Below are 12,309 nucleotides of genomic sequence, written 5' to 3'. Positions count from 1 at the left end.
CACAGGACTTTCTCGAAAAAAATCTGACGTAAGAGCTAAAAGCAGGCCATGCTAGGTGGGTTGGGAATCCCTCATGGTGTCCCCATCTCTAGGTGAAGTGCCACTGGCTCAAGTAGAAGCTCCTCTCCTCTCCACCATGTGCTGTGTCCCGACCAATGCTCAAAGGATCCAAAAATGTTAAACATTAGGCAGTGGATGACTTAATGCTATGCCCTGTGGAAACTAGACCTCTTTATTTCTGAAACTTGATGGGTAGAAGTGAGGGGGAAAGCTGTCATTTTTAAAGCTGTGAGGAGGTGTTTTTCCTTTTTTTCCTTTGGAGGAGGATTCCCACTATTTGTGGCTATTTTCCCTCTGTTCTTCACAGGCATTTTATTTAACAGCTGCCTCCTTCCTCCACAAAAGTAACCATTCCCCTGACTTGTACAGTAGTCTCTTCTTTGTATTTTTTAACAGCTTTATTGAAATATGATTTACTCAGAAACTCATAAATTAATTTACTCTTTTGTTCTATGAACTGAATCTTAAAAAACCAACGTGAAATGAGGGTCCTATTTGGGATTGGGGAGGTCCAAACTGGTAAAGAACTAAATCATTCAGCAATTGAGTGATGGGTTTCATCCTTATAGGTAGTTTCTTTTCAGAACATGGTTTTCTGAAATCACATCAAATGACACTATCTGCCAAGACTATTATCTGTCCTTGAGAGGGGTAGGTGGGCATGTGAGCTTAAGCCCGGCTGGACCGTTCTGAAGTCCCACAAATGGTCATTCCGGACAAACCTAAAGATTGGCATCTGGATCCATGCAGCTGATGATGTTCTGCTCAACTGCTTCCTGGGGGTGCTGCTTCTCCTGGAAGGGGCAGGTGTGGTGTGGAATGCAGACTATGGAGTTGGGCCCACGGCTGATGTGAGAGAGCAAAAAGGACAGTCTGGGCTGGGGAGGGGCTGGGGAGGAGCTGAGGAACAGGCCCCTGTGACGTGGCCAGGCCTGTGGACTCCGAAGGAGAGTTTCCCACATTGCAGTCCCCTTCTTGAAGCCCTGCTGTCCTTGGAAAAACTGTTACATTCATTCATAGCCTCCATCTCCAGATTCAAGTGATTCTCCTGCCTCAGCCTCCCACATTCCTGGGACTACAGGCATGTGCCACCATGCCTGGCTAATTTCTGTATTTTTAGTAGAGATGGGGTTTCGCCATGTTGACCAGGCTGGTTTCGAACTCCTGAACTCAGGTGATCCACCCGCCTAGGCCTCCCAAAGAGATGGGATTACAGGCGTGAGCCACAGCACCAGGCTGCCAATTCCATTTAGAAACTGAAATTCAATGTGCCAAAAATCAAACTCCATAAATACTTCTCCCCTCCTCCCCTCCTAGGCTCTCAATGGAAAGCCTTTTCCTCTTGGAAAACGACCATTTTCTTTGGTGATGAAGCACTTTTTAACCCTGTTTTTTAATGACCCATTAAGATCTGTCATCCTCTAGACCAGAGGTCAGCAAATGCTATCTTACTGTAAAGAGCCAGATAGAAAACTGTTTAGGCTTTGCAGGTCACGTGTGGTCTCTGTGGCAACTGGTCCAATCTGCTTCATGCTTTGTAGCATGAAGGCAGCCATAGCTAATGTGCAAATGAATAGGCATGGCTATGTGCCAATCAAACGTTGTTTAGGATCATCAAAACTAGACTTTCTTATAATTTTCATGTATCATGAAATACTCATTTTTTCTAACCACTGAAAGATATAAAAAGCATTCTTGGCCAGGCACAGTGGCTCACACCTATAATCTCAACATTTTGGGAAGCCAAAGTGGGAGGACAGCTTGAGCCAGGAGTTCGAGACCAGCCTAGGCAACATGGTGAAACCCTGTCTCTACAAAAGATACAAAATTAGCCGAGTGTGATGGAGTGCACCTATAGTCCCAGCTACTCGGGAGGCTGAGACTGGAGGATTGCTTCAGCCCGGGAGGCAGAGGTTGCAGTGAGAGGTTGCAGTGAGTCATGATCACACCACTGCACTCCAGCCCAGGTGACAGAGCAAGACCCTGTCTCAAAAAAAAAAAAAAAAAAATTCTTGACTGAGCATGATGGCTCACGCCTGTAATCCCAGCACTTTGGGAGGCTGAGGTGGGTGGATCACCTGAGGTCAAGAGTTCAAGACCAGCCTGACCAACATGGCGAAACCCTTTCTCTACTAAAAATACAAAAATTAGCCAGGTGGTGGTGGCGGGCGCCTGTAATCCCAGCTGCTCGGGAGGCTGAGACAGGAGAATCGCTTGAACCCAGGAGGCAGAGGTTGCAGTTAGTGGAGATCGTGACACTGCCCTTGGAGACAGAGTGATACTCCATCTCAAAAAAGAAATCTTAGCCTTGAGCTATACAAAAACAGGTAGTACACCAAATTTTGCCTATAGTCCATAGTTGCTAACCCCTGTCTTAAGACTATAAGCTGCTTGAGAAAGAAGGCTGTGTTTGAATCTTTGCATCTCTAGTGGCTAGCAAAGCCCAGATAGGCACTCTGTACAGCAGGTGCTGGTAAGTATTTACAGAAGGATCAGGACGATTTTCCATAGTCCATGTATGTCTTTATGGCCATGATCCATATTTAAAGACAACCAAAGGGAAGCACTGAGACCACATGAAAGTTATCTCCTTCTATAGTGGGAACTTGGCATTTGAAAAATCTTCAGCACCCTTTTCACCTTTACACTGATGAGAACATTTGATTTATTTCTACCAGCCATAGATTTTAATTTACTATCAATAACATGTTGCAAGTTTTTATAGTCCTAACTCTAAATTGGTAAGGCCAATATTTGTGTCATGGACCCTCCATCCATGCTCGATACCTGGTAGCTTTTGCCAAATACAAGGAAATACATCAAGGCATGGCTCTGGTTGTATATCAAAGAGTCAGTTATCAGAGGTTCACACTCACCATTCCACTGATGCATCGGCCACAAGCGGTTGTTTTAAACTCACCGTGCAGTTCTTTCACTGCACTTGTGGTGTAAAAGCCTTCTGCCAACAGAATGATCCCATACAAGAAGAAAAAGGACGCAATTCCATAGATGACATACTGCATCAGTTGTATCCTACAAAGAGAAGAAGAGATCCTGAACCATTAAATTCACTGCCTGGTAGTGACTACGTTTCTGGACGCTGGAGAGAGGACATGACGGGGATGTTCCTGTGAGCGCATCACTCGCCCCACTGATGGCTTTGATGTACTTGTGCAGCATCCTGGGCGGTATCCCTGCCCATGTCCCAGCAACATGGGCCTTCCTTCCAAGGTGGGAATGATGTTTCCTCTGCTGAGGGCAGCATCCAGTTGTAATCTTTTAATCCTTACCTGAGTCCTGGGCGGCAAGGATTAGAATCCTAATTTTGCACATAAGTAAAACACAGGTATTGAGGAGTTAAGCTCATCAGAGGATACACAGTTAGTGGCAAAGCCAGCATCTGAACCCTAGTCCATGATAACATGTTCTTTCTGCCCTATCAAAATGCCTCCCAACCAGGCCTAGTGGTTCATGTCACTCTGATAAAACCCCTAAGCAGGCACTCAGGGCTTCTTTAGGGGGTAATTTGGGGAGATGTTTTTTGCATTGTGACTCCCACCACACAAGTAGTAGTAAGTCGAGTAGGTTTAAGATACAGAAAGTTAATTCACAATGCAGTTTGTCTCTCAAAAGCTAACGAAGATGGATGACATGTCCTCAGCCTTCGGCTGCTCATTGGAATCACCTGGGGAGCTTGGAAAATACTGGTACCTGGATCCCACCCCCAGAGCTTATGTCCTAATTGGTCTGGGGTAAGGTATGGGGATTTTTTTTAAAGCTGCTCAGAGGTTTGAGAGCCACAGATTGAGATCACTACCTAATTAAATCAATACACCTTTCCCAGGTTCAGTCTTGGTAAACATTTCTTCTTTGCACATAGTTGGCACTCAGTGAGTCCCTTGTCCTGCTTGAGCCCTCCTTATAATCTCCCCAACCTGTGTTCATTTCTTTGGAGGTCATTTGTGAACAGATAAGAAAGAATAAAATTCCCTAAGGACTGAAGAGTCTCCAACATGACTCCATGACCATTCCATAAAAATTCATTCATGTCTTTTTCAGTCTGGTAAAGAAGTTTCTTATAATCATAAGACACATAAACACTGGAACTTTGAGATTCAAGGGAAGAAAAAGAAACAATGAAGGAAATGGAGAAAGGGGAAGACATGCAAAGGAAATAAGTAGATTGCTGCTGAGCTTGCACAGTTATGAGAATCTATGCATGGGAGTCACTGCGACTCCATTGAGAATGTTTCCAGAAAGAAAGGCAGAGATCTGCTGCTAAACCCCTGGACCTTCCTCTCTTCTGCAATGGAGGATGCCCTGGGATCTGCTCTTCTGCTAGAAGAGTTAACGTTAAAATACTGCTCCTGGAGGCTCAGAGTTGGGGTCAGTCCTTAACAGGGCTCCTGCCATTCCAGGGATGGTCACTTCCTGGGAGAAAGCTGGAGGCATCTGTTACTTGGGAACAATACAACTCTGTTGAGACAATCGGCAGCATCAGCTATCACCATGTTACAGCCCCACACGTCCACAGCTACCATGTGTGAAGTGTCCTATGTGCATACCATGCCATTCCCAACATTCCCAAGTAACATTCCACCCTGGGGCCTAAACATCTGCCACATTCTAGGCCCTTTCTTTTTCCTTCTCTCATGAACCTTTTTCTATCTGCATAAAGTGAACTTTAAGTAAAAGCATTCATTTTCTGCCAGGAGAGCACACTGTAGTCTTTCTGAAAAACATCATGAGGTGGTTGCATCTTAGATACTTTTTTTAAAAAAACAAAGTATCACTCTGTCACCCAGGCTGGAGTGCAGTGGCGCCATCCTGGTGCACCACAACATCCACCTCCTGGGTTCAAGTAATTCTCCTGCCTCAGCCTCCTAAGTAGCTGGGATTACAGGCACACACCACTATGCCCAGCTAAATTTTTTTTTTTGTATTTTTAGTAGAGGTGGCATTTCACCATGTTGGCCAGGCTGGTCTTGAACTTCTGACCTCAGGTGATCTGTCTGCCTCAGCCTCCCAAATTGCTGGGATTACAGGCATGAGCCACCAGGCCAGGCCTTAGATACATTTTTAAAGGGAACCGGATACTTACACCTCGCTCAGCAAGGCATGGTCACTGGCATTGGTGGAGAAGTGTTGCTCAAGAATCGCCACGGTGCCTGCGAGAGCCACATGCCCACAGCCGCAGAACAAGGCCACCCCGGAGAAGCAGAGGATGGTGGCCACCAGGGAGGCGTAGGGGACTCCTCCCAGACACTTGATGCAGCATTCAAAGCAGCCTGGACCCAAAGGAGAGAAAATACAGCCATTATGGGCAAGAACGCCTCTGGTCTTCAAGAATACCACATATTCACAGAGAAGGCTTTAATTATTCCATCTCCCCTCTCATGCTCTATGGTTAATACTTCGACATCCCAAGGGCCAGTGTGGTAGTTACCGTGATCTCATATTCTGCAGTGAGGACCCTGAGGCTCCAAGAGGGAATGTAACTTAATTTGCTCAGAATCTGGAAGGGTAGCGAATGGCAGAGCAGTCAATTGACAAAGAGTTATAAGGTAGTTACAATTCTAGAGCTTCCCTGATTGACTGAGTGGAGGGGGGAGTCCTGCTCAAGTGCCTATGAGAAGCACTCATTCCACCAACACAGTCAAAAGAGGACAGCAGTGAAGCTGCAGCTCTGTGAAGAAAAGCAACAGTCAGGTCGTCTCCAGCCTCACAGTTCTGGGGTTTCAATACGTCTGCTGCTGTAGCAACCAACGGATTTCCCCAAGCCCTGGACCTCCTGGGCAACTGGGAGAATCTGATACAGCAATTATGCCGTCGCCCGGTTCAAACAAATAGCAAGGTGATTGTTTTGGAAAGGTCACAAGTATTTTGGTCCCTAATTCAGTGAAGTACAAGGTCACCAAGAGTCACTCAAATTTCATTCAAGTTGACATCAGAAATTATCTCAAATTTTTAATAAAAATGCTTCCCTCCAGCCCAGTCAGCTCAAGCAATTCATTTACATACAGTCCTCCTCCTCCCCGGCTTCCACCTTCCCCGACACACACGTTCAGAGTCAGAAACCAGAACTGGTGGGTGATATTTAAGTACTTGAAGGAGAAAAAAGAACAGAAGAAAAAAACAAAACCAAAATGAACATCCATGAAGTGGAATGAAGGAGAGACAGCCGTAACTCACTGTTAATCTTGAAAAGATGAGATTTGTATTCATTTTTAAAATAAACTTTTACTTGAGATGTCCATAAAGACCTGCCCGAGGGGCAGAGCCAGGTGACATTTTCAGTTTGGAGACATTTATGTTTCAGTAAAGGCAGCACTGGCCTCGGGATAATGTCAGTACCTCTCCTAACCTCCCGTCCCTGTTTATATTATCCAGACCCTTAAGTAAATGGCTTGTCGGGGAAATTGAACTTTAAACGCATTATGGTGTTTAACAGCAATCAAGGGCACTTCATTACTTCAGGGCAAGCACATTAAGCCAGACAAAAAAAAAAAAAATATTCCCCCAAATGGTCTTCACAGTTAGGTTATGGAATGACAACCCAGCATAAAACACCATAGATGAATGTTTTCATTTTAGTGAGCATTCCTTTTAAACCAGCATTCGCTTAAACCTATGGAAAATGACTATGAAAACTCATTACTAGATTTCTTTTTAGTTCATTGGAAGACAAATAATATCAGAGCTTCAGAAAATAAAAAATATCAGGGCTTCATAAGAAAGCTGTGCTTCCTTTCATTTCAAAACATGAGCAGCTGTTTTTAGGAAGACCAACTTCCCTGAAATGGATTGGGGAAACTATATAAAATGGGAACCATCCTGGCTAACATGGTGAAACCCTGTCTTTACTAAAAATACAAAAAATTAGCCGAATTAGCCGGGCATGGTGGCCTGCACCTGTAGTCCCAGCTATTCGGGAGGCTGAGGCAAGGGAATCGCTTGAACCCAGGAGGCAGAGGTTGCAGTGAGCTGAGATCGTGCCACTGAAGTCCAGCCTGGGTGACAGAGCAAGACTCCTTTTCAAAAAAAAAAAAGGGAACCAGTGCACAATATGGTTAAAGTTCACTAGCAAGTCAGTATCTTAAAGAGCTTCAGACACTTGGGATTTGTGAGCAGAGATGTTAGACCTCAATCTTATTTTGTCACATGACTTTCTGGGGACTGAGGTGAGAGGAATGCAACTCAAAGTCCAAATTCTTTCTAGGTTCCCAAGCTAAGAGAAACTAGAATCCTTGGCCTTGACATATCTCATTATAAAAACAGACATGGGTATTGTATCATTCACAGCCTCCCCACATTCTCAGCTTCTATGATCATGTTAAGAAAAAGATGAATGCCTGCTTTCCTGACTAACAAAGTTGTATCTGGTCCTTAAAGGATAAAGATGTGATGCCTTGGGACTGTATGGTCCAAAATGGTAGCCACTAACACATGTAGCTATTTACATTTATTTAAAATTAAATAAAATGAAAAATTCAGGTCCTCTGTTGCACAAACCACATTTCATATGCTTAAAAGTCACATGGACTAGTGGGTACTGTATTGGACAACACAGATATAGGACATTTCATCATCACAGAACACTGCTTTGGAAGACATTTGAATTGTCACATATTTGATTTTCTATAATGTGAGCTGGGTTCTAACTGGATTTTCTGTTGGATTTCATTAATTCAGTACTTTGTGAAGACCTACTGGGTGCCAAGTATACAAATGTGAAATAAGATACCTTTTTGGCTTCAAGATAAATCCAATACTGCAGGCAGACAAGTAACACAATTATTATAGTCCAGCATGATGGGGGTAAAGATACAGACCCCTGCAGAGCCAGTGGAAAGGGAGTGGAGGGAAGGACAGAAGGGCAAATAATTCATACTGGAGGGGACCTTCTACAGAAAGACCTAGTATCCAGAATACTTAAACAGTTGATGTGGTGACAATGACATATAACCAGATAAAACTGTTCATTAATTCTCTGAATTTATGTGTGTATATATATAAATATATATATATAATATATATTTTTAAACTAAACCCACACCTCTTTTCATCATTTGGAGTTAGGGTTAGGTGTTATGGTGTAGCACACTTGCCCTTTAATGATAGAACTCGTCCTTCCAAATCCACAGTTGCCACTTCAAACAGTCTTTCATCCAAATGGTTAGAGCATTCCAAAGAAATATCACAGCTGCTCCGAGGCTCAAAAAGACAAGTGGGGTTAGAAGAATGATGCTGTTCAATCCCAAATTCAATACTAGATCAAAGCTAAAGTTTCCCTCCAATTTAAATCTCTCAAGGACTCTGTACAGCTCATGCTGTGGATCTAGTTTTATAACAGCAGAGAAAACCAGAAACTCGAGAATTTGGGGGATCACTTCAATGAATCATGCTCTCTCAGCAGATGCCAATTCTCTTATGTTTTCAGCAGATGATTTTATTTGTGGCTGTAGGAACCCTAGCTCCTATAGAACAGAAATCACCATCTTTGCTCCACTGGCACAGATAAAAACTCTTATGGACTGTGCCAGCCAACATGACTAGAAGCTAGTGACATAAAATATGGGAAAAGTTTATGGGACATAATACAGCTAGATGTAGAGCTTATTCTAGCTTAGTTGACCAGTTATCTTCAGGGTTAAGATTGCATGTGTGGTAGATATCCAACCATCTATAAACAGATCACTCTCCACTGTACCTTCTATGTCAGTATAGAAGCCACCTCTGGTCACAGTGTGCATGATATTTTTGAACACTGGGCAATTTAGTCACATATCACGCACTCATCCTGGAGGAACCAAAACTGCTGCAAAAAGTTAGTAAGAAAAAGCTAAATGTGTTTATTTAGGAGCTAGAGGATATAGGTAATATAGGAGCTAGACCACCTAGGGCTTTCCAGGCCACCTTAAGAATTCTGGACTTTATCTTCAAAATCATGGGAAGCCACTGAGTTTTTTTTTGTTTTGTCTTGTTTTGATTTTTAACAGTCTTGCTCTGTTGCCTAGGTTGGAGTGCAGTGGCACAATCACTGCTCACTGCAGCACTGAAGTCTCTGGCTTAAGCGATCCTCCCACCTCGGCCTCTTAAGTAGCTGGGACCACAGGCCCATGCCACTGTACCCAGCTTATTTTTTATTTTTTAAATTTTTTGTAGTGACAGGGTCTCCTTATATTAGCCAGGCTGTTCTCTAACTCTTGGGCTCAAGTGATCCTCTCGCCTCGGCCTCCCAAAGTGCTGCAATTACAGGTGTGAGCCACCATGCCTGGTCTGCCAGGGAGTATTTTTAAACATGGGAAACAGATTGGGGTTGTGAAAGATCACTCTGGATGATGTGAAGGGATATGTGGATCTGTAGCTGAGAAGAGCTGAACTTGAATGCTGGCAGCTTCTACTGGGCAACAAGGAAAACTATCAGAGGTCAAGAAAAGATACGAGTGGACCATTTGTCAATTCCATGTACTTTGCAAAGTGTGTTCAATGGACCAGCAGTATCAGCTTCAGCAGGGAGGAACCTGTGAGAAATGAAGAATGTTGGGCATGGCCCCACACTAGCTGAGTCAGAATCTGCATTTTAACAAGCCCTCTGGGGTGATTTGTGTGCACATGAAAATTTGACAAGCCCATTTCTAGTCAACAGTAGCATCTTCCCAGTCTCAGGTGTGGCATCCTGAGTCTGTCTGAAGTGCCTGCTTTCATATTCAATGGCGTGTGATGTTTTTTCTCTAAGACGTGGCCCACTGGGTTTGGCCATAACCCTCCAATCACTTGTGAATCAAATGGCAAGTTCCAAGGACTACAGTGAAGAAAAACAAAATGTTCCAAGTTGTTCGACCGCCTTGAAAAGAGTGCAGCTAGAGTGCATTTTTGTGAGCCAAGCAAGTACTATTAACCTTGGAATTTTTCATGCTTTAGTGTCATGCCATAGGCAGGGTCTGAGAAGACAGGAATTGAGTCACCTGAGAAAGCAGATTTCTAAACACACACACTCCTACCCACTGCAGTGCTGGGAGTGCCTGTGCACACAAAGGAGGTAGATCTGGGATTCAGGCTGTCCTTAGTAGTCATAGGCAAGCTGATGTTTTTAAATATAAGGGTGGTGCCAAGTACCAGCAGAACACCATGCTGTTAAAAGTTTACGATAGCTAAGGAAAATCAGTGCTTTTCTTGGATGCTCCTATAAATCCACAGACTGAATTTTCCCAAGCTTCAAATCAGCAATGACAACACTGGGTAATGTGAATGAGAAAAAGCAAGGAAAGCATTTTTTTTGATGACTGTGATGTATTCATGTATAAAATAAAAATCAATGCCAGGCTTTTTTTTTTTTTTTTTTTCCTGAGAAAGAGTCTCACTCTGTTGCCCAGGCTGGAGTGAGTGGTGTGATCTCCACTCACTGCAGCCTTAAACCTCCTGGGTTCAAGTGATTCTTATGCCTCAGCCTCCCTAGTAGCTGGGATTACAGGCACGCGCCACTACACCCAGCTAATTTTTTGTATTTTTAGTACAGACGGAGTCTTGCCATGTTGGCCAGGCTAGAATGCCAGGCTTTCTAGCACATTTTAATAGTAATTCTCAATACCTCTCACCAAACCCTAAAAGCCTCTGTTGGGCTCATGTCTTATGCCTTCATTTAGCTGGCCTCTGGATAAAAAGAATTTTAGGTTTTGATTCACACAAAAATTACAGTGTACATTAGCCTAAGACAGTTTAAATATAAGCCATGTAGTAGGGAGGGAAAAAAATACACATCAATGCCTTTAACTCTCAAAGGCTATTTTGTCTCCAGCATCCCTAGAACCTTTTGTGCAGAACAACAGAATAAAACACTTTTTGTCCTCAGGCTTGTGGATGGCCGTTGCCATGGCTGTGAGTTCATAATGGCCAAGTGATTTGCCCAAGTTGTCTGTGATCTTGGCTGCAGATTTAATGCTGGCTCAGACGGAGGGCTGGCAGGAACAAGGGCTCAGATTCTTCCCCAGGGAATGAATGTCACACATACATACGCGCACACACACACCCCCTCCCAAACACCCCCCCACACACCACACATACACACACACACACACAAAACCCTTACCTCTCTACATGGGGCCTTCCTTGCTATATTACTGATTCTTAATGAGCCACAAAATTAAAAAGAAAAGATGCAGGAACCAAGCTTTACAACTTTCAAGCAACAAGCAATGGGAAAATGGAGGGAGTGAAAATCCTGAGAAGCAGCAGTGAATGTCAGTGGACAGAAGCTTCCCTGATTCTGAGCTGGCCAAGCAGTTCTCAACAGGGGGTGACTGTGCCCCTCAGGGGACATTTGGCAATATCTGGAGATATTTTTGGTTGCCAAAGCTGGGGGAGAGGGTGCTTCTGGCATCTATTGAGTAGAGACCAGGGATGCTGCTCAAAACCCACAGTGCACAGAATATGCTCTTATAACAAAGAATTATCCAGCCCCAAATGTCAATAGCTCCAATGTTGAGATTCTCTGAGGTAGCATAAAAAACATGTATATCGTTTAGACCACTGGTTCCTAATCCAGGCAATTTTGCCACCCAGGGACATTCAGCAGTGTCTGAAGACAGTTTTGGTTGTTACAACTGAGGGTGGGGGGACACTACTGGCATCTAGTGGGTAGAGGCCAGGGATGCTCCCAAACCTCCTATAATACACAGGATAGCCCCCACCCCGAAATAAAGAATGATCACACCCAAAATGCCAATAGTGCTATAAACCAAAAATAACTCTGGGCCAGGCAGGGTGGCTCACACCTGTAATCCCAGCACTTTGGGAGGCCAGGGCAGGCGGATCACAAGGTCAGGAGATCGAGACCATCCCGGCCAACATGGTGAAACCCCCATCTCTACTAAAAACACAAAAATTAGCTGAGTGTGGCGGCGCATGCCTGTAATCCAAGCTACTTGGGAGGCTGAGGCAGGAGAATCGCTTGAACCAGGGAGTTGGAGGTTGCAGTGAGCTGAGATTGTGCCACTGCACTCCAACCTGGCGACACAGTGAGACTCCGTTTCAAAAAAAAAAAAAAAAAAAAAAAAATTCTAAGCACCACCCCCCTCCCCACCCAACTATCTGAATAGATTTCTGCTCTCTGCCAAGGGGATTCCAAAGTGAACCTGAAAAAACTGGTTCAGGCCATGAATGGAGGGGAGATTCAAACATACCTCATTATACCCTCCACCCTTCTGGAATTCAGGAAAAGCTAACCAGCATTAACATCAACAGACCTTA

General features: G+C 44.0%; 1 protein-coding gene across 7 annotated transcripts in view; it reads right to left on the bottom strand.

The window, feature by feature from the left end:
• GPM6B (glycoprotein M6B) overlaps window positions 1-12,309 on the bottom strand; it is a 168,338-nt gene that overhangs the window by 10,816 nt on the left and 145,213 nt on the right. For all 7 annotated transcript variants that reach the window (XM_007991064.3, XM_007991067.3, XM_007991069.3 and 4 more), the window contains 2 exons: window positions 5,162-5,348; window positions 2,937-3,093 (listed from right to left, as the gene is read on the bottom strand). In XM_007991064.3, coding sequence (XP_007989255.1) covers window positions 2,937-3,093; window positions 5,162-5,348 — 344 coding nt within the window. The remainder of the gene's footprint in view (window positions 1-2,936; window positions 3,094-5,161; window positions 5,349-12,309) is intronic.

This window comes from Chlorocebus sabaeus, chromosome X, assembly GCF_047675955.1.
Source record: "Chlorocebus sabaeus isolate Y175 chromosome X, mChlSab1.0.hap1, whole genome shotgun sequence".
Taxonomy (NCBI): Eukaryota; Metazoa; Chordata; class Mammalia; order Primates; family Cercopithecidae; genus Chlorocebus; species Chlorocebus sabaeus.
This window is presented reverse-complemented; position numbering and strand designations above follow the sequence as displayed.